The sequence below is a fragment of the Trachypithecus francoisi genome, unplaced genomic scaffold (genome assembly GCF_009764315.1).
Source record: "Trachypithecus francoisi isolate TF-2019V2 unplaced genomic scaffold, Tfra_2.0 Lachesis_group2, whole genome shotgun sequence".
Lineage (NCBI taxonomy): Eukaryota > Metazoa > Chordata > Mammalia > Primates > Cercopithecidae > Trachypithecus > Trachypithecus francoisi.
The window spans coordinates 167,703,106-167,726,260 of NW_022681465.1; the positions used below are offsets into that span (position 1 = coordinate 167,703,106).

The 23,155-nt window shown below is 43.3% G+C and overlaps 1 protein-coding gene across 4 annotated transcripts in view; it reads left to right on the forward strand.

Annotated features, from left to right (window-relative positions):
* ZNF608 (zinc finger protein 608) overlaps positions 1–23,155 on the forward strand; it is a 118,333-nt gene that overhangs the window by 89,943 nt on the left and 5,235 nt on the right. For all 4 annotated transcript variants that reach the window (XM_033181402.1, XM_033181405.1, XM_033181403.1 and 1 more), the window contains 4 exons: positions 15,566–15,653; positions 16,131–18,585; positions 20,628–21,045; positions 21,609–21,781. In XM_033181402.1, coding sequence (XP_033037293.1) covers positions 15,566–15,653; positions 16,131–18,585; positions 20,628–21,045; positions 21,609–21,781 — 3,134 coding nt within the window. The remainder of the gene's footprint in view (positions 1–15,565; positions 15,654–16,130; positions 18,586–20,627; positions 21,046–21,608; positions 21,782–23,155) is intronic.

Consider the following 23,155-nt stretch of genomic DNA (forward strand, 5'->3'; position numbering starts at 1 on the left):
GTAGTCTGTCTTTTTTCAGCAGCTACTTGAATATTTTAGGTTTTTTTCCTCTGAATTGTTTCCTAACTTATTTCTAGGCTATAAGAAATAGGACTACTCAAGAAAGTTCATTTATATAAGAACAGGCTATTCCATTTTGTTTCGAATACTTTACAAAATATGTTTTGGCCCTGTTAGCCCATTGTATTTATGAGCTTAATGTGCTGTGATGTTGCATTCTTGTTTGTTAAAAATTAAGGATTTGTTAAAAATTTAAGCTGCAGATACAGGACTACAATGTAAAGGAAAAAGGTTAATGGCAAATTTTAGGTTTCCTTGATCTGATTCTCTCTAATACTAAAATTAAGTTGAACTGAATGGCACCAGAAAATGTAATCGGCCACACCAGGAGACTTTATCAAGACAGAAAGCATTGTTCTCCTAACCAGCGCCTTTTTGGAAAGCTTATCAAATTTAGTATTACTTTCACATATCTTAGAGTCAATCCATTATCCAGCACACAAATGGAACAGAATTTAAAATGGCTTTCTGCTCACTGGTTTGGGAAAGTGTGCGCTAATTCATATATACTAACTCATATGCTGAGATGTACTAAATAAAGTATTCATAGCATAATACTTTGGCTAAATGTCAAAGTCTTTTGTGGCTGAAAATTTCTCAAGCAAAAGCTGTGTATAAAACCAAATCATTTGATGTTTGTGCTTTTTCCCTGAACCCAAGAAATTTGATTTCCAAAATGTCAACATGTGCTTTTGCCCTTGAAGCATTCACATTCTAGCCTGTCGTTCACCACTTTGAACAGCAAGGTTTTGCGGGGTGGGGCGGGTTTGGTGCATGCTGTGTGGTAGGCCGGGTCTGTGTCCCTGGTGCAGTGAGCAACAGACCTGGACGCTCTGGTGCATACCTTCTACAGCCACACCACTGGCCTTTCCCTCCTGTCTCCCCTGAGAGGCCTGTTTGGGTAAGAAAAGATAATGGGTTGCCTGTTTTCGCTTTCAAAGAAAACCGGAAAGCCTTTGGACCAATAATTGGGCCACCCCTTTAGAGTGCTGAATTTCTTCAAAGGAAGCCTGAGTGGAATGCTGTACTCTTCACCCTGAGGCTATCCAGTCTGTTGCTGGCTGCTCACAAATAGTGCTACCAGTTTCCACTGAAAAAGATCTTTAGTTACTTTAAGCAAAGGACGTCAGAAGGAAAAATAGGTTTCCACCTCTTTCTTCCATCAGGCATTTTCCTGCCCTATATACTAATCCCCACAGATATTTGCCATGAAAAAATTTATTTATTGTTCCAAGTGCCATCCCCCGGGGGTTAGCATTGTGCAGCCAAACATTCTGTTTGCATTGGTATTAGATTTACTGGTTCAGGGACTGTGGCAAGTACAAATCAGATTTTTGTCCAGAAGTGTGTGTGTGTGTGTGTGTGTGTGTCTGTCTGTCTGTGTGTGTCTGTAACTCTTGAGAGAATTACAAGGCAACCTGCGAGGATGCTGAAATATTTGGTCAGGTTTTCTTTCAGTGAAGAGAGGTGTATAAGACACACCCTGACAATGAGCAGCAATTAACAGTGCATTACTTTCTGGAAAAGACTTGAAGTCGGCTGCCCTACAGGTCAGAGTCAATAAAGACTGAGTTACTAACAATAGCCTTTCTCTCGCTAAAGCCTTGGACTTAACCCTAACTTCATCAGACCAGAGAATAAGAGAATAATGTGAACAATAGGAGTCTTGGAGGTTGACTTGGGCCTAATGCACAGAGGCAGTAAAAGCTGTCAGAGAGCGTGATTGATTGGCTCACACGCCTTAGTCCCCAGTGCGAAGCACTAATGTTCCTGCCTCTTCTGAGAGGGCTGATGTGCCACCTGGGGTCAGAACTTATCAGCCTGTGGGGCTAATGTTTCAGACGAGGCCAAAGTGCAGTCAATAATTTATACGGAAATTTGTGCTCAGATTCGCAAGGAAAGCAGGTTTTGACTTGAATTCCTTCTCAGCCATCCAAGAAAGAAGTCAGAGCCAACTTCAGATCTTCCTGCTAACATCGCTGCTGTGTATATTAATAATACTTAAGACAAATGTTAATTGAAGAAGATAATTTAAGTAATCATGAAATATTTATTTAGCAGTTAACATTTGGAGCCAAATTTCAGGAGTTTCAGAATTGATCAGTGAAATGGGGAAAGGAAACAGCAGCGATTTTGAATTCATGAAAAAACAAAATCACCTCTAGAATGTAATAACCAGGTCAGGTTAAATCAGAGTGGCTTCGGAAACTATTAAGTGTCCATGGGGAGCATCGGTTTACAGGCCCTGAAATTGAGGTTCATGGTACTGACAACATGGAGAGAAATGTTAGGTGATACCAAGGACTGGAGGAGATACAAATATCGGAGAGGAATTAGATTTCAGTTAGATGCCTTGAACCCTTCATCCTGCTTGCAGAGAATGGTTAGCTGGCTGTGTGTGACTGTGTGTGTACAGACAATCTCCGTGTCTGTGTAAACACACGTATTTACACACAGAATATATAGAAATAGACAGTAAAGCAGTGACATCGAGCAGGCTGGTCAATCAATAACCAGCTAAGTTTTGTTCTGCTCCAGCAAAATGACGACTTTGCTCCAGTAAGTGCTAACAAAGGCCCTTTTACCTTCCCTGTGCTGGAGGAGAGCACTATTAGTCACACTTCATTAGGCTTGTTTACAGAAAAGAGCTGGTCTCTAAGCACGTTATTGAAATACTTGTAACTCTGTGGGTTTTTTTTTTTTTTCTTCCTTGAAAGATAAGAACTTTGGAATGTGGAATGGGGGAGGGTGGGAAGGCAGCCTCTGAGTGCTGTCAAGAACACTGGTGGGTCCAGGTGGGAATTGGAAAGATGAGTTCATGTTTAACCTGCTCCATCCATCTGCATCCCCAGAGCCTTGCTGCAGTCTCATTTCTGTTGTCACGGTACTGGGGAGCTTTAATTTTGCCTTTTGTAATTTAGACAAATGTCAGGCATTCAGTTAGCTGTAGCTGTTCCTGAAAACATGAAATGAGGTTTCCTTACCCTGAAATAGTCCAGAGATGAGGCTTCAGTGATTTAGAACTGCATTTCTCAATTGACTTTACTATTGAAGAGTCAGAGGAAATGTTTGCTTTAAACAATGGATGGGTTAGGAAAGATAACTTTTACATCAGTTGAAATTGGCAATGGGTATAGAAATAACAAAAGAAGTCCCTCAGGTTGGAATTGGTAGCCCTTAAGATTCTAAAAGATAGATAGGCCACCTTTATAGTAAGCCTGGTCACCAGCAATGTGGGATAATTGGTGTAGATGTGCATAACTGAGCTTGCTTCACCTGGAAGGAATGCGGGAGGGCTTGCTGCCACATTTCTGAGTGAAGAATTCATAGCATTTTGGCATCTCCTTCCCTTCTTCAGCTTATGACCTGGGTGAATTACAGGAGAGTTGAAAAGATAAGGACGCCATAGTACATATGCTGAGTGGCTTCTTTATGCTCATGTTAAATACTTTCCATAAATCACATCTTATTTAATATTCCTATTATTCCCATTTTATAGATGAGGGAACTGAGGCTCAGGTAGGTTTAGGTCTCACATCTTATTTAATATTCATATTATTCCCATTTTATAGATGAGGGAACTGAGGCTCAGGTAGGTTTGGGTCAGCTCAAGATGAAGCAGCTACAAAGCTGACTGTGAACAGGTGGGTCTGCCTCTGTCTCCAGAGACATGCTTTCAGGGTGCTGCGTTTGATGACCACTGTTTATTTTTTCTTCCTTCCTACTCCTCAGAAATGACTGCAGACGAAACTTGATTAGAGTTCATCCTTTCGGCTTTCCCTGTTGCATTCTGAACCTGAGCCACATGCTGTGGCTTATCTACCAGAGTGTGGTAACTGCTTCCCACACTGCCTGCAGGGCACGGCCACCTCTGGGAAGAACAGGGAGGTTCACCAACAACATAAGCCTCATTCACCCTGTCTCCAAAGGTGAAACTGAGTCTGGTTTCTCTGACATTCATATTCCTTGTTTCTTTTCTAGATTTGCAAAGTTGGTGGCTTTTTGGTGCCACACAAAATGTACCCCTTTGTGTGCCATATACATGCAGATCCCTCCCATTCACACACACAGAGTTAAGAGAGGCAGTTCTTCTGTTTTCGGCTGCTGTTGTAAACTGCTATTTTAAATTTCAGTGAGTGGAATAATAGCAGAGTGATCATCTCCAGTAAATGTTGTTGGCCTTTGTAAAGAATAGCTTGTTCAGAGGTTTTATGATTTACAGAGGACACAGCTGGTGGCCAGCAGAGCAGTAGGAATGTGTGCTCTCCTGGGCCCGGTATAGCTAGCGATGAAAAGGGCCCAGAGCTGGCACAAAAGCAAATAAGCGCTCTGACTTTAAATAAAGCATCATAATTTATAGGAAGCCTGGCTCTTCAGTCCCAGTGAGACACATGGATCAGTAGCAGCTTTTTGATGTGGAGCATAATTGTCAATTGGTTCCCACTGTCTCCTTATAGCTCAAGGACTGGGGATGGTAAGAAATTACTTTAAGACACAGTCCTATAATCTACAGTTGTATGACACATATTTTGACAAGCAATTCAATAGCATTTAAACCTGGAATTCTGCAAATCACCCATGACCTACTGATCTACAAGAGGTGGTGGGTTTGCGAGGAAAACTAGGTGATGAGAGGTGTTTGGAAGACGATAGCTCCTTTTCCCTTTTCCTTGCCTATCCCTCCCCACAAGGCATGAGATTTTTCATTCTTACATTTTATTTCCTTTGCATCTTTCAGTTTCATTCATCTTGGTAATTACTCTGCCTTCCTGCCTGCTCCTCCTTCTTCTGCTCCTGCCACTGGGGAAAAATTGGGCAAGAAACAGACTATGCTGCCAGATACAGAAAATAGGGAAGTGGCAGATAGCTGTTAATGACTTTTCAAATTCAGAGCGTTTTACACCCTTCTACCCACTTTCGGTCCTCAGAGTACTCTGTTTTTTGGTGAGTGGCATGGAGGGGGAGTTTTTGCCTGAAGGATGATTTGTTTTTGTCTGGTTTTGCTGTTCTTTTTACCTGTTTTTTCTAGTTGAAATAATGGCATCGTGGAGAGCTTGGGTATTTGAGTCGTTAACTTAAAAAAAAAAAAAAATCCTGTAATTAATATTAAGTGCAGGAAAGGACTGGGACCAATTATTCGAAAGGCTGCATTCTTTCAGTTGCTTATCTTCAGTGACATCCTGAGTCTGACAGCGGTAGTGAGTGAAAGCTGTTTCCCTCTCATTTTGGGACACCCTGGCCCCCGTGCTATGTGCCCAGGGCCACTTGTAATAGCTGTCTCCTAAAATAACACTCTTAGGAAAGGAATGACCATTAGGGGGTAATACCATACGATCTGTGTCATTATTGTGGCTCATAGTAGGCCTAGTTGAATAATTACAAAACACCTTTCCCAAACTTTTTAACACTTTTACTTAAAGGAAGAAAAATATGTCTTCACAAGCTAATGATACAAGCTTGTGAGACTGGATTGGGGGACGGGAGTCAATTCTGTTACAGTGGGCATTGAACCTTTGTCTTCCCACGAAGAGAGGGAGAAGGAAGAGGAGAAAGAATTCTGCTACTCTAATGAGGAAATTTGGCTTTAAAAAAGGAGGGGGTTTGAGAAACCTGCCCCACATGAGAAATCATCATCCAAACTAATCAGATTTCAGACCAACCAGTGGTGCCTGACAAGGAGCAGGAGGAAAATTAAATTTCAAACTTGGCATTAGAAATCAGAGTGATGCTGTTGCTTAGTTTGGTGGCACTAAGCCTCAGAGGAGGCAGCTACTTCCTAGGAAGTTTCAAGACAAGAGATAAAACCCCTTGGTACAAATGTATACAGACACACACTCTATACATGTACATATTCAGTGCATGCATTTGAATTGCTCCAAATGTCTGACTCGGAAGACTGTATTTTTTTATTTGATTCCATCTTCCTGTCCTTCTTTGTCCCTTGCGTCAGGCTGTGTGTTGACTGAGCCCTGAGGGACCACAGCATGAAGACCATCCCTTCTGGGGTACGGGGGTGGCTTTTGATGCATCTCAGTTAAATATCTGACTTGCTGACCTTGTTGAAGCAAGCTCAGGAGTCTTGTCCTCTTCGCTCCTCCCCCAACACTGTCATCTCAAACTTGTGATGCCTGCCTGCCCCCAAAGTAGGGACACTGTGAACCTTAGCAGAAACTAGGAGGCCAGCCTACACAATAAGGGTACATATTGTGTATGAATGGTGCCGTACATATATTTTATTTTATTTTAAAGCTGGCCTCAAGTCATCAAGGGCAATGTTGCTTTGGGATATGCATGTTTGCCTAACTGAAAAGCAAATCTTTTTGTTACTCATCAAAATTTCTGATTAAAAATTACTTTCTAAAGATCTTCATGTGATTTTTTTTTATGATGCTCTTTGTTACCTAAAATGTCTATAATTACACCCGTGACATTTTTTTTTTTTTTTTTTGGAAACGGAGTCTCCCTCTGTCGCCCAGGCTGGAGTGCAGTGGCCGGATCTCAGCTCACTGCAAGCTCCGCCTCCCGGGTTTACGCCATTCTCCTGCCTCAGGCTCCCGAGTAGCTGGGACTACAGGCGCCCACCACCTCGCCCGGCTAGTTTTTTTGTATTTTTTAGTAGAGACAGGGTTTCACCGTGTTAGCCAGGATGGTCTCGATCTCCTGACCTCGTGATCCGCCCGTCTCGGCCTCTCAAAGTGCTGGGATTACAGGCTTGAGCCACCGCGCCCGGCCTACACCTGTGACATTTTATAACTAGGACACTTGCTTGGTAGAACATATGTTTTGATTATTTAAAAGAAGTAGGCCGGGCGCGGTAGCTCAAGCCTGTAATCCCAGCACTTTGAGAGGCCGAGACGGGCGGATCACGAGGTCAGGAGATCGAGACCATCCTGGCTAACACGGTGAAACCCCGTCTCTACTAAAAAATACAAAAAAACTAGCCGGGCGAGGTGGCGGGCGCCTGTAGTCCCAGCTACTCGGGAGGCTGAGGCAGGAGAATGGCGTAAACCCGGGAGGCGGAGCTTGCAGTGAGCTGAGATCCGGCCACCGCACTCCAGCCTGGGCGGCAGAGCGAGACTCCGTTTCAAAAAAAAAAAAAAAAAAAGAAGTAAAGCATGTCTTTCCACAGTAAACATTAATTGATCTCTAACAATCTCTTTTTTTGTTTGTTTGAGACGGAGTCTCGCTCTGTCGCCCAGGCTGGAGTGCAGTGGTGCGATCTCCGCCCACTACAAGCTCTGCCTTCCGGGTTCACGCCATTCTCCTGCCTTAGCCTCCCGAGTAGCTGGGACTACAGGTGCCCACCACCAGCCCAGCTAATTTTTTTTTTTTTTTTTTGGTATTTTTTAGTAGAGACGGAGTTTCACCATGTTAGCCAGGATGGTCTCAATCTCCTGACCTCGTGATCTGCCCTCCTTGGCCTCCCAAAGTGCTGGGATTACAGGCATGAGCCACTGCACCCAGCCTCTAATGATCTGTTTTGATTTAGTATTTTGTTTCATGTTATATCTTGGGCCCTCTGAGTTTTCACTGATGCTTAAACTTGGTCAGTGAAAATATTGTCACCATCTATATGTGCGGTGCAGCCTCCCATGTGAACGTATGGGATAGCATTTTAGTGTTACCAGTGGTGCCTTATTAAAGTCTTATTTCTGCTCCCTTTTCTTACAAGACTCCTTAACAGGCCATTGTATCTTCTAGAAGTGGGAAAGGATAATGTTACTAGGGAAGCAAGAAAAAAGCAGCTAGGGCTTCTTTTAGCTGACCAGTCAACTGGATATTGACCACCTGTCTTCATGGGAAAGAAATAGATAGCAGTGAATAAGCGAGAGTCTAGTTTTCCAAGAAGCTCAATGATTTTCCCAAATCAATACAGCTCATCAGGCCTCAGAACAAAGGCTGCGGGGGAGGTGACAGTGATGGAAGTGGCTCTGTGTTCTTTTGTGTATTAAACCATAAGGCCCATGGGGAAACAAGGTTTCTTTAGCTCTCTGTGTGTGTGTGTGTGTGTGTGTGTGTGTGTGTGTGTGTTTAGGGCTTATTCTGTGTATTTAAGGGGGAAATCCTTTCAGTTTTTTTAAAAAAAGGATCTCCATAGATTGTATACCAATGCTCAAATGTACTTTTGAAAGAGATAAGCACAGTCAAGTAAGAAAGACTATCATGTTTTAAAATGCAGAGTAGAACAGCAGTTTTCCATTGCTTTTTGATATTGCTTAAGGTTTCATCTTTTGTTGTTGTTATATATGGATTGGGTTTAGATGAACCAAAAAAAAGTCTGTGTTCAGATTAACCTCTGGCAAATCAAGAATCATAACTACCCTCCCATAAACAAATCCCTGTTCCTAATGCCCTGAAAATAACAACAACTCCTAATAGGAATGCTCAACTGTCATCTGAGAGGTTACAATTAACGCAGATAGAGTGATGCCAACATATTCCAGCTGCTGACAGAGAAGATCTATCCAAACCAGCAATTTTTAGTCCTTCAGTCCTTTAATCTTTAAGCTCACTGTGCTTTCATAAAGTAGTACATTAACACCAGAGCAGTGTGTCTCTGGGGTTTATGACTGGGGTGGCGGCACACTAGGGCATAAAGTGTTTCATTACACTTCCTTTTGTTAGTACTGCCCTATCTCCCAAGCTCCATTGCCATACACTATTTGTTCAGATAAAGCCCTATGTTCAGGGTGACTAATCGCAGCACTGTGTTCCAGATGGTTTGATTACAGGATGTGGTTAAAGTGACTCTTCAAACATTCAGCCCAGCAGTAGGGCTCTTTAAAAAAAACATACTGCATTTTATGATCATGTGACAACACTTACTTTTCCTGTCCTAGTGCTCTATATACACTTGGCACAGGTAATGGGAAAGTCCCTATGATTTTTGGCTGGCAGGTATTTTATGAGCAACCTTAGTTGTACATTTTAAATTTTCCCAAATAATTACATTTGAAGAAGGATCTGTCTGAAGGTTATAAGCTCCGAGGCTGGAACAGCGAACCTTGTACTATACAAGATTCAGCTTTTAAAAAGTACCAGTATTGAATACCACAGAGTGACAACAACAAAATAATGGGGGCAGAGAGTCCTGAACAAAGAAATGGTGATAAATCATACCTTGTACAATAGTTACATTGTGTAAAACTGTAGGGTAATATGATATCTGAAATATATGAATTTTATCCTGTACTCATGAAATCAGCATATTGTGATATTTTGTCCCTAATGTTTCACTAGAAAAAATACATATAAAAGGAAAGAAATGTGTAAACTTTCTTTTTTAAAGGCATATGGCATGAATGGGTTACCATTTGGTGTTATTCGAATGAGGTTTCTGTTTTCTGCCTGGGTGCACATCAAATCCATCCAGATGTGGTAGTCTGAGAGAGCTCAAAAAAACTTCTGTCTGATTCCAAACTCAGCATTTGCAATGCTTGGCAAAGACTTCTGTCCCGGGGATGAGGCACTTTAAAGACTCTGAAACAGTCTTTAAACTCAATACAAACAGAATTATGTCGATCCACTGGGAAATCAGGCATTTGCCCCGTTCTTGAGGAAACAGCTTCACAAATACCAGAAATAATAATTCATAAACCACATTTATAACATCTTGGGAGCAGAGCCTCTCCACAGAGAATGTCTATCATCTATAAAACTAGTGGGAGATTATGCTTATTGAAAAAGTATGGTAGTTAGCATTAAAAGGAAGTCACTGAGTAGGATTCAGTCTAGACTCTCTCGTCAGTCCCTGTATAGTTAGTTCCTAGGTGTTTAATGATTTTCACTATTAGGTAACCACTGTGCCGCCAGGGGCTGTGGGTGCAGACACTGCTCCTATTTTCAAGGAGTGTCATCTAGTTGGAAGAGATAGGCATACTGTGTATACGAGCAGAGTAAAATATTATGGGGGCCATGTATTACAGTAGGACAAATAGCCTCAAGTTCAGACCTGGGAGGTTCTCCTTGTCATTCAGGATCCCAGATGAAGGAGACTCTGCCACCTTCATCCTGAGGGCTTCGAGATCACAATAACCATTTCCATTGCAGCCAGACAGAAAGGGATGAGAGGTTCTTATGGGCCAGGCCTGGAAGTGGCCCACATTGATCAGGTCTCTCACTTGCTTTCCATAGGACTCAGTCACATGACCGCATCAGACTGATAGGGAGGATGAGAAGGAGTCTAGTTGTGGGCTCAGAAAGGGGAGGGAAACATGGCTTGTAAGTTACCATCAGGGCAAGAACTGTGTATGCAGTGCTGTGGGGATCCAGGAGAGAATGGCCGTCTTTTGGCCGTGTGCCTGGTATGCGTGTGTCTAGGGCAAGGATTCACAGAAGTGAGAACCTTTGCATTTGTCTCCATTTATTTCTCATTCATTAGGAACTTTAACTTTCCCTAGGGATTTGGACTAAGGCGTCTTCATGGTTTCTTTCAGGGGAATTAAAAGTGTGACATGAAGAATGGTTGAAGAAACTTGTTGGCCGGGCGCGGTGGCTCAAGCCTGTAATCCCAGCACTTTGGGAGGCCGAGACGGGCGGATCACGAGGTCAGGAGATCGAGACCATCCTGGCTAACACGGTGAAACCCTGTCTCTACTAAAAACTACAAAAAACTAGCCGGGTGACGTGGCGGCGCCTGTAGTCCCAGCTACCCGGGAGGCTGAGGCAGGAGAATGGCGTGAACCCGGGAGATGGAGCTTGCAGTGAGCTGAGATCCGGCCACAGCACTCCAGCCTGGGCGGCAGAGCGAGACTCCGTCTCAAAAAAAAAAAAAAAAAAAAAAAAAGAAACTTGTTTAGGCTGGAGAGTAAAGGAGAGATAGAGGCTGGATGTGGTGGGTCACACTGTAATCCCAGCATTTTGGGGGGCTGAGGGGGGAGGATCGCTTGAGGCCAGCAGTTCAAGACCACCCTGGGCAAAATACTGAGAGCCCATCTCATTAGAAAAAAAAAAAAATAGGAAAAAAAAAAAAAAGAGAGAGAGTGAGCAGAAGGTGAGGAGAATGCCAACATGGTCATTATCCTTGCCTGGATGAAAGGCTGTTGAGTAGATGATGGGTGGACTGCATCTGCAGGGTATCAGGAGGCACAGTACAAGGTATTCAAAGACCAATTTAGTTTAACACAAGGAACAACTTTTTAACAAGAGGGCTGGAAAATAACTAGGCTGGGTGGGTGCTGGTGAAATCTTCTATCAGTGATGAAGCTGGAGGGAAAAGGGACACACACACACACACACACACACACACAGTCCTGAGGGTGTTGCACCAACAGTGCAGTTGGCTTCTTGGTCTCAGAGCTATTGCACCCTTGGAACTTTGGCCCATCATGGTTCTCCACACCTCTTAGTACCTTGCAAGCTTTAGGCTTCTATTCCTATTGCCAATTATCTGGAACTTCCATATTTCTCATTCAGATTCCCAACATAAGCCCCTGTTGAGCTGGCTGCCTTTGCTCCAGGTGCCCATCACTGGTCCAGTCAGATGGGAGCAGGGTTAGGATCACTGGTCTAGGTGGGGGCACCATGAAGGTGAAATCCAGGGTCTAGCCTGATGTGATAGCATAAGAGGCCTACTGTAAAAATGCAGGTAATAGACAGAACTATACTTCCACTTGTGCATCACGGTGTATGCCTGTGTCCCGTTCTTTTCATGCACAGACTCTTGAAGTGCAGAGTTTGGATGGAGTTCCAAGTAAAACATGGTTGATTCCATAGCACCAAATAGGCACCTATTGTGTACCCTGTAGACACACACAGTAAGTGTTGAGCTTGACGTCTTCCTGGAAACCCTTTACAAAGGGACATAACCGAACACTGACTGAAATCCTTATGAGGTCTCAGGCTTTTTTGGCTTGAGGAAGTAAGAGGCTCAGGTTTTATAATAAAGACCTTGTTCTTATTAAATGTTCTGTAGGTAATAGGCCTTTGGGGGCAGCATCTCAGACAAAGTATTAACAATACAAAGAAGAAACCTGTGTGTGGTCAGCACACTCTCAAACTATCCATTGTACTCTTCTTCAGCTGTATTCTTTATTAGTAATAAGCCTCAGATATTTTTCAAGTATAACATGTTACAGGGCATTAGCTCTCTGACATAGACCAGGCCCAGTCCATGGGTGGAAAGGGGAGAATGACAAACCTGGTAGAATACTTGAATATAAAGATGAAAAGTACTTTTATAGAGCATCCCCAACACCTAGCTCACAGGCTAGATGTTTGAGTAAGTGTGCATGAAAAGAAACGAATCTTTCTGGAGTAAATGTACACTTATTTCCAATTTATATGTGAGAAATAGAACTTTATGCCCAGATTTATAAATTCAAATTTGCACTTTTAAAGAACTGATTCTCATCATGGGCGTTTATGCCTTCAGTAAGTGTAGTCTGTTTTATATGACTGTGGGTTACAACACGTTCAAGATTTTGAGATTTCAGCAAAATGATAAATCATTTACATGTTTTAGAACTTAAACACCACCTTTATACTTGGCCCTTCACAATGGGGTGTTGTCTAAACATAGACCTTCTTACAAAGAAACAGTACACTGTGTGGTTTATATGAGAAACATTCCTTAAGCCTTCATTCCAATATAGAGTGGCAGATTTGGCTGTGTAAACATGTGCCTGTATATATTCGGATATGAATTGTAGGCAGATTTAAATACTCTGTGGCATTGTGAAGCGGCTCGTACGTATAAAGAAAGATAAACACAAGCACACATATTTAATTAGCACTGCTTGATGGAGACTGTTCAAATTCTCCTTGGGTGGAAGGCATTAAAACAAATTTTAGCATTTTAAATACGGAGTGCTTCTGGAAAAATAAGAGTGACTCATTTAGGTCCTTTGAAGTTGAAAATGGACTTTTCTTTCCAGGACTTTATTCCTTCCAAGTGCAAATAACAACGGCATCACTTATACCTCAATAAGAGGTCTGCTTGTGTGGCTTCCAGAAAGAGCAGCAGGAGATGTGAATAATTTTACAGTGAGGAAGTTGCAACTGCAGATTAGCCTTTGTGACAGCTTCAACCTGTGGCCCCAGATAACCAGTGATTAATTGCCTGCCCTGGGTCCCTTCCCGTTTTCCGGCTCCAGCTTTCCCTTGAGCTTGTTTTGAGAAGGTGAACTCCGTTCTGAGGGTTCTGCGTGGGCCGGCGTGCTGTGTGGAGCCGCGTGCCGGGGGGAGCGCAGCACGGTCACACAGACCGAAGCTTTCACGGCACGGCCGCGCTCATTAATGCGAAAGAGCCTGTGTCCCGCGTGCACCGAGGGAGCCGAGCAATGCGGGCGGCCCTCTAGTCCAGCACGGCCTCCGCGCCGTGGGGGCTGCGTCCGTTTGCCTCCACCACGCTCGCCTCTCCCCGACCGCTGCCTCTGTGCTGCGGGCGGCCGCCTCGTCCCAGCCAATCGGACGCGAGTGCTCGCAGCGGGCGCCGGCCAATCCGCGGCCAGCGTTCGCTGGAAACGCGAAACCCTTAGGGGAAAAGCAATAACAAAAGCCTTTCACTGCAGACAAATGTTAAGTGTCTGTGCAGACTTTTCCTGTTTTTAATTTTATTACTGCAAGAATGGAGGGTTTGTTGTTTCTTTCATGTTTCCTTTCAAGCAATTTTAATTATACATTTGTGCTACATCAGGGACTCTGGAACGCAGTGATTCAGCCTATTGGATCTAAAGCTAAAATGCAGTAACCTTCTGGCAATACAGATATATTCTTGCACTGTAAATATAGCTGACATGCTAAAGAATTTTAAGCAGCTGCAAAAGTCTTTGACACCACACACAGTGCCCCAGAGAGCAGATGATGAGAAAACCAGCTCAGTCTTCCCCTTCGCCTCCTCTCCCACTCCCTCCCCTTTCCTGAAGGGATGTGCTCATAAAGAATCCTTTCCTCCGATTGTTCTGTCTTGTGCAAATTTTGACCAAATGCCTAATTGCCATGGATTCTCATCGCAATATGAAATTTTATACTCAATGGTTTAAAAAAAAAAATGTCCTGAGGGAATTACATTGGAATCAGCTATGATTTGAGGAAATACTTGCTTTGCTCCATCCTAGCCTTTCCCCTGCTAGCCTATTGCTACAATAGACTGAATTAACACTGAGTAAATAATTCAGCTGTTGCCTAAGTAATAGCAACATAGACCATATGGGAAACAATTTTAAAATCTCCTCTTGAGACTTTGGAAAGAAATCGTTCTCCAGCGCGCCGTGGGGGGCTGCGTCCCAACCATTCAAATATGTTACCCGCTGTTAAAAGGTTCCCAAGGAAATGAGTCTTACCTTGTGAGGTTTCCCTTACCATAAAGGAACCCAGTAAAGGTTTTCTGTAAAATTCACAATGGCAATGGTCATGCAAGTGAGCAAACTAGCTAGAAATAGATTTTGACTAATGTCTTCTGGTGCTTCCAAGAAAGACTAGGGGTAGATGCAGAAAGAAAACAAAGGCTCAATTAAATATTTTATGTCTTTACCCTGATAGTTTATGTATGTCTCAAAATCAAAGTTCTATTAAAATATGCTTTAAAGAAGTGATTTTTTTTTAATTTGACATTTGTCCTCTCAGAGATAAAGAGGATATTATATTTTGTTTCTCTGTGACATTTGGTATACTAAGCACACTTAAGTCTAGTAATTCACAGATGCAGTGCTAAATTAAATTGTCTGTCTGAAAAGCAGTTGGAAAAAGCAGAATGGCTTGCAGGAAACAAGTGTGTTAGTTTTGAGATTTCTTTTCTAATCCTCTGAGGCAAATGCTTACCAAAGTTGATTCCAAAGATAACCCCAAGAGTAAATCTACTGTGCACATTTATTTTCTTAAGAGGGCTATTTTAGGAGTCCTTAATATGAAACAAGACCAAACACTGAAACAGATATGGTACCCAGGCTGATTATTGTCTCACAAAGTCAAAGAGGGGAGGATTAGGGAAGTGAAATAATAGTTGATTGTCTGCTATCTGGACTCTTAAGTCCCTACTCTCCTCTCTATGCCTATTGTTATGCACCTGCATAATTTTTTTCTTAATAAAAATCACCATCATTTTATATTGTTGAATTGGAAACAAAACCGATGCCTTTCAGTCACCCTCTGGTTTAAGCACTGGTAACTGGCGCTAGTTTATGTTGGCTGCTTGCCAAACGAAAGCAATTATGTGTAATAATAGAAAAATTAAGAGGTGAGTGTTGCTGTTTTACAGCAGGACATGGCAAAAACCATTTCCTTCTGTCAGCAGTATCTTGATTACACTCTCACACACAGTCTCACCCTTTTGTACCACATGCGCACGCGCACGAATGCACAACACACATTATTTCCTGTGGGTTTTAACTTGAGGTCACTGAAACCAGAAAGGGGAAGAATGTAAACCACAGCTTTTGAAAGCAAATGAGAATAGAACTTTGCTGTCAAAAAAAAAAAAAAAAAGAAAGAAAGAATGAATAAGTGAACTGGAAATAATAGTCATCAGTGATAACTATGATCCTTTTTCATCCCCCACCTCCTGCAGGTGTCCTAGTGGTCAATGTCACGTGGAGGAACAAAACGTACGTGGGAACCCTATTGGACTGCACCAAGCACGACTGGGCCCCTCCCAGGTAGGAACAAGGCCTTTTATTTCTCTCCTTCCCCCATCCTCTCTTTGCAGGGAAACTAGAGAGAGAGATTCATAATACATAAAAGTGTGCCTGTAATTGAAACCAGGCAAAGGAGAAATGAGCAATTTAGGACTGAAAGCAGTAAAATGCGGAGCTAGATTTCTTTTCTGTCAGAAGATCTCTACTCCCCACCCCTTCTCTCCTGTCTTTGTTTTCATTTTTTTCTCAAAGTGGGAATTTGAACTGGATTGGAAGCTAGCTACTTGAGCTGTTCTTCTTTGGTTTTTCTGAGGAAGAATATAAGCCCTTGGTAGCCTGTTCTTTTGCAGGTGTCGGAAATTGTCAGTCTTTTCCTTGACTGGGCCCAGCCCTTAAGCTACTGGAGTGTTGACTCCTCTTTGCTGCATTGTGTACTTTGTGATTTCACTTGGCTGTTTTGGGGATGCTCATTTTCACATCTGTTGCTTGCTTCCATAGGTTTTGTGAGTCACCGACAAGTGACCTGGAGATGAGAGGGGGCCGGGGCAGAGGGAAGAGGGCAAGGTCTGCTGCTGCTGCCCCAGGCTCTGAGGCCAGCTTCACGGAGTCCAGAGGGCTGCAGAACAAGAACAGAGGGGGGGCCAATGGGAAAGGGAGGCGGGGCAGCCTCAATGCCAGCGGACGAAGGACACCCCCAAATTGTGCTGCTGAGGACATCAAAGCCAGCCCTTCCTCCACCAACAAAAGGAAAAACAAGCCTCCAATGGAGCTGGACCTGAACTCCAGCTCTGAGGACAATAAGCCTGGGAAGCGTGTCCGCACAAATTCCAGAAGCACTCCCACTACCCCTCAAGGGAAACCAGAGACTACTTTTTTGGACCAAGGCTGCTCTTCTCCAGTGTTAATCGACTGTCCCCACCCGAACTGCAACAAAAAGTACAAGCACATTAATGGCCTGAGGTACCACCAGGCTCATGCACACTTAGACCCAGAAAACAAGCTGGAGTTCGAGCCTGACAGTGAGGACAAGATCTCGGACTGCGAGGAAGCATTGAGTAATGTGGCACTTGAATGCAGTGAGCCAAGCACAAGTGTATCTGCTTATGACCAGGTGAAGGCACCGGCATCCCCTGGTGCTGGAAACCCACCTGGGACCCCAAAGGGAAAGAGAGAGCTGATGAGCAATGGCCCAGGTTCCATTATTGGTGCTAAAGCTGGGAAGAATTCTGGCAAAAAGAAGGGCCTTAACAATGAACTCAACAACCTTCCAGTAATCTCCAACATGACGGCTGCATTAGACAGTTGCTCAGCAGCAGACGGCAGTTTGGCTGCTGAGATGCCTAAGCTGGAAGCAGAAGGATTAATTGACAAGAAAAGTTTAGGAGATAAAGAAAAGGGCAAAAAAGCTAACAACTGCAAAATGGACAAAAACCTCTCTAAACTGAAAAGTGCCCGGCCCATTGCCCCTGCCCCAGCCCCCACTCCGCCACAGCTAATCGCTATACCCACTGCAACCTTTACAACCACCACCACTGGGACAATACCCGGACTGCCCTCCCTCACAACAACTGTTGTTCAGGCTACACCAAAGAGTCCTCCGTTAAAACCCATTCAACCAAAGCCCACGATTATGGGAGAGCCCATCACCGTGAACCCAGCTCTGGTGTCACTCAAAGACAAAAAGAAAAAGGAGAAGCGAAAGCTAAAGGACAAAGAAGGGAAAGAGACGGGAAGCCCAAAAATGGATGCCAAGCTGGGGAAACTAGAGGACTCCAAGGGGGCCAGCAAAGATTTACCTGGGCATTTTTTAAAGGATCATCTCAACAAGAATGAAGGACTGGCAAATGGACTGTCCGAGTCTCAGGAGAGCCGCATGGCCAGTATCAAAGCTGAGGCCGATAAGGTTTACACTTTCACAGACAACGCTCCCAGCCCTTCCATAGGGAGCGCCTCGAGGATGGAATGCAGCACTTTGGTGAACGGGCAGGCGCCAATCGCACCTCTGCATGTGTTGACCCAGAATGGGGCAGAGGGTTCAGCTGCAAAGACAAGCAGCCCGGCCTATTCAGACATATCCGATGCTGCTGACGATGGTGGTTCCGACAGCAGGTCGGAGGGCATGAGATCAAAGGCCAGTTCCCCATCAGATATTATTTCTAGTAAGGACAGTGTGGTAAAAGGGCATTCTTCAACTACAGCACAATCATCTCAACTGAAAGAATCCCATTCTCCCTATTACCATGGCTATGATCCTTATTATTCTCCAAGTTACATGCACCCTGGGCAGGTCGGCACCCCTGCAGCTGGAAATAGTGGGAGCACGCAGGGGATGAAGATCAAGAAGGAGTCTGAGGAAGATGCTGAAAAGAAAGACAAGGCAGAGCAGTTAGATTCTAAGAAAGTGGACCACAATTCTGCATCCTTACAGCCTCAGCACCAATCGGTGATCACACAAAGACATCCTGCCCTGGCTCAGTCACTTTATTATGGCCAGTATGCCTATGGACTCTATATGGACCAGAAATCTCTGATGGCCACCAGCCCTGCCTATAGACAGCAATATGAGAAGTACTATGAGGACCAGAGGCTGGCAGAGCAGAAAATGGCCCAGACTGGGAGAGGAGACTGTGAAAGGAAAAGCGAGCTCCCCTTGAAAGAGCTGGGCAAGGAGGAAACTAAACAGAAAAACATGCCATCGGCCACAATCTCAAAAGCTCCCTCTACTCCGGAGCCTAACAAAAACCATTCTAAACTAGGGCCATCAGTGCCTAATAAAACTGAGGAGACAGGTAAATCACAGCTTCTCTCCAGTCACCAGCAGCAGCTTCAGGCCGACAGCTTCAAAGCTAAGCAGATGGAAAACCACCAGCTTATTAAGGAGGCTGTAGAAATGAAGTCTGTCATGGACTCTATGAAGCAGACAGGTGTAGACCCAACCTCGAGATTTAAACAAGTAAGATTGTGGAGCGTGGCCCCAACAGGGACAGAGCAGTCTGAGACTTGTATTATACATGTCTGGGCTTGATCTGGTTAGACTTCTGACACAGGAAAGAAACCCACATTAGTTTTTTCCTCTGCTCTTGAAAAATATTTTAAGATTCTCAGGAGTTACTATGTAGCTCTAAAATGTGCATTATCACTATTTTCTTGTCATGTTGTATAGTAAAAGGAACTGTGAACATGTGCTTTGCAGATTTGTGTTTCATGCCACTGACTTGCTCTGTGACTCTGATGAGGTCCCTTAATTTCTTCCTTTCTTTTTTTTTCTTTTTTCTTTTTCTTCTTTTTTATTTTTTTTGAGACAGAATCTCGCTCTGTCGCCCAAGCTGGAGTTCAGTGGCATGATCTTGGCTCACTGCAACCTCCGCCTCCCGGGTTCAAGCAATTCTCCTGCCTCAGCCTCCTGAGTAGCTGGAACTACAAGCGTGTGCCACCACCCCCGGCTAATTTTTTGTATTTTTTTAGTACAGATGGGATTTCACCACGTTAGCCAGGATGGTCTTGATCTCCTGACCTCGTGATCCGCCCACGCTGGCCTCCCAAAGTGCTGGGATTACAGGCGTGAGCCACCGTGCCTGGCCAAGATCCCTTAATTTCTTAGTCCAAGGCGAGGGCATTCCACAATGGGGCTGCTGAATTCCCTTCTAACTCTGAGATTCTGAGTCTCATCTCTAAAATATTTATTTTCCATTTTCAAATTTCTACTAGCATCTTCTCGGAAGATAATAAAAACTGGGTCCCTGAATTCACGTTTCCCATTAATCTTTTTAATAGAATTTGGGGCCCAAATTTCTTTTACTTGTGGTCAGAGATGCCTAGATTTCAGCCTTACTCTCTATGTTAAGTACCCCAAAAGTAAGAGCTCAGTGCTGAATGTTTGTGAGGAGGGTGAGGAGGCTTGGGTGGCGGGCCTCAACAGCTGTCCCAGAGCCCCAGGGGTCAGTCAGCTTGAGAACACCTGAAAATTGGTCACCATGAAACCACAAATGTACTGGCACCTTCTGTCATGGTTCAGATATCCTGACCCACTGCAACCCCGTGAACATGAATTCTGGTATTTCCCAGCACTGCAAACCCCCACTCCCACCCTCACCCCCATGCTTAGATAATCCCTGGTGCATTAGAGCAAGAACCACCAGCCCCCACCACCGCCACCCACACACACATTTACTTAGGCACAACTTTGCATGTTCTCTGAAAACCTGAATCCCCAGTGGGTTTCTATCATGAATGGAATGGGGATCACAAAGGCCATTTAGGATTCTCAGTTTCCCCACTTCCAGAGGCAAAAATCAGGCTGTCACTTCACAGGGCTGCAGAAGAATGTTCTAATTTGGGGGGTTTTATAGATGGCTTTGTTTTCCAATACAGAAGCCGTAATGTGTGCTATTAATTTGAAATTTTGTTTTGATTAAGATGTTAGCACGTAATGAGAAGTGAGCCAATATATTAAGCCTCAGCTGCAGTGGATGAGGAAAATGTATTCGGAAACCAAGAGTTTTTCCTCCTAAGTGATGTTAATAGCTATAGCAATTACTTAAATTTACTATTATTAGCTTGAGTTGGAGTTTTTAACATTCTTTTTTACCTGTGCGAGATATTAAAAGGCAAATGAAGGTAGAATTAAATATGTCTGAGGATGTTATTTAGTGTTGAGGAATGACATTAAGGGCCCAGCTCTGAATTTCAGCAGACCCGAGTTGGAAGCCCACCTCCACGACTGGGCAGCAGCATGACCTTGACGTTGCTTTGAACTTTAAACACTTGGTTTTGTCTTCTGTACAAGGGATCAATAATAACGCCTATCTGGGACATTATTACTTTGTAAGAGAAGGAGGTAAAACAATTAGCACAGTGTCTAGCAGAGAAATAAATGTCAACTTAGTGTTAAAGTTAAGAGTACTAGTGCTGTCATGATTATTAACAAGCTTTCTTTAAAATTGAAATTTTAAAACAAATCTGTTGGGTTTTTTTCTTTAAAAAAAAAAAAATCAGGATCCAGATTCAAGAACATGGCATCATTATGTATACCAGCCCAAATATCTGGATCAGCAAAAGTCAGAAGAACTTGATAGAGAGAAGAAATTAAAAGAGGATAGTCCAAGGAAAACTCCTAATAAAGAGAGTGGTGTGCCCAGCCTTCCTGTATCATTAACGAGCATTAAAGAGGAGCCCAAAGAGGCCAAGCGTCCTGATTCTCAATCAATGGAGGAGAGCAAGCTGAAAAATGATGATCGAAAGACTCCTGTGAACTGGAAGGACTCTCGGGGAACAAGAGTGGCTGTCTCCTCACCCATGAGTCAGCATCAGTCATACATACAGTACTTGCATGCTTATCCTTACCCACAGATGTACGACCCCAGCCATCCTGCATACCGGGCTGTTTCTCCCGTCCTAATGCACAGTTATCCTGGTACGTGTTGTCAGTTCTGACTATGTTGGAAGGAAGAGGCGATGTTCAAATATTAGCTGTTAAAAACTCAAGATAAATTAGAAGCTTCAAGAGTGACATTTGTTTTGCTTATTTTTATGCTGTTTAAAGTCCCAAAGATAAAACTGATTTAATATAAGTTTTTTTAATGAAATGTCAAGAATCCTTAGCTATAGTTTCCATAGTCTCTGATGGTCTGCTATAGCTGTTAGGCTGACAGATACTTTATTGCCTATAAAAATATTCTAAGCACTTACTGTCATAATCATTATAGTTACTATTCCTTTCACTTAAGCAGACACGTAAATATATGACATGGCTGTAAGCTCAATTCTGTTTATAACCTCCCTTCATCTGGATGAATTAACTGGGAGAAGAAAACTGGAGAAGCTAGATACAGTTTAATGATGATGTAGCCCATTGTTAATGTAACCCCCTATTTTAAGATCTCTTTGACTCTTATTCCAAATTCATGTGACCCAAGTTATTATTTTTTTTAAAGATATAGCCTGTAACTTGATGTGGCATTTGTTTTTTATCTGCAGGGGCCTATCTCTCTCCAGGATTTCATTATCCTGTTTATGGGAAGATGTCAGGGAGAGAAGAGACAGAGAAAGTCAATACCAGCCCTAGCATCAACACGAAAACAACCACTGAATCTAAAGCACTGGATTTGCTCCAGCAGCATGCTAACCAATACCGCAGCAAGTCTCCTGCTGTAAGCCTCCTTTTGTTGTTATGTAAAAGTACTGTGTTTTGGGGAGAAAGGGGAACAAGCTACAGAACAGTCTTGAAATATAAATGGTTTTGGAACCCAGCTGTGATTTCAGGATGCTGTTTTATCCTAATACCTAAAGAATGGAGCGTTCAAAAGTAAGATGCTTTCACACATGAGAGAAAATTGTTAAAGCATGTATGGCAGTAGCAAGCTTTCCTGTTGCGGAATCTAGTATACTTCGCTTACCCAGGAGGATGGTTGTTAGCTGGGAATTTAAATTCATAGGAACCAACTTTTGGTGTAAAATATGTTTGATAAGGCATTGAGGAATTAGGTAACAGAGGAGTCTATTTTATATAATTTTTGTAAGTAAGCAGGTCAGAGGCTACAAACTGTTGACCTTTTGGGCAAATCAAGCTTTTCAAGAAGTGTTTTCTTGCGGGACAGCTTTTAAAAATCAGATATTTTACATACAAATTCAGATGACCTCTTTCTCTTAAGACAATAGAAAATCTGGGCCGGGAGTGAGCTACCGCCTGTAATCCCAGCACTTTGGGAGGCCGAGGCGGGCAGATCACTTGAGATCAGGAATTTGAGACCAGCCTGGCCAATATGGTGAAACTCCATCTCTACTAAAAATACAAAAAGTAGCCTGGTGGTGGTGGGCACCTATAAGCGAAGGTACTCAGGAGGCTGAGGCAGGAGACTCACTTGAGCCCGGGAGGCGGAGGTTGCAGTGAGCAGAGATCGTGCCACTGCACTCTAGCTTGGGTGACAGAGCAAGGCTCTGTCTCAAAAAAAAAAAAAAAGACAATAGAAAATCTTGTTCAAAATCACATAGCAGTAACTGATGGGAGCTAGTAGCCCCATCTAGGCAGTATGTCCTGCTGCCCATCAATGTTCATGGATATAAATAAAAGCTCCCCAACTTGCATCGCTTGTCTTTGTTGTTAGCTTGACTTCTGGAGAGATTTGAGGTTTCTCCTACTTGTATTGACCCTTCATATTCACATCATCAGTGTTCATGGTTGGAGGTTCATCACGAGCAAAGCTAAGTACCCATGACATGTAATAAGGCACAAATTTGAGCCTTGCACAAATTTCCAAGAGTAAGTCATGTGGCTTCGGAGTGAGAGCTGTGTCTGCTGTTTTCTGGCCTTAACTCTTTGTCATGTCCCTTTAACTCTGCCGAATAATACAAATATTTGTCTGTGAAAGATGACTGTTCCCCAAAAAAGGGGACTGCTATAGTCCTAGAGACTGTTGTGAAGAGAGGCTAAATGAAAAGAGGATGGTGCTTGGCTAGGAAAGAGTTTAAAGTAAATTAAAATAATAGTATTTGCAATGTGTATGAGTCTACCAGAAACTCTATAG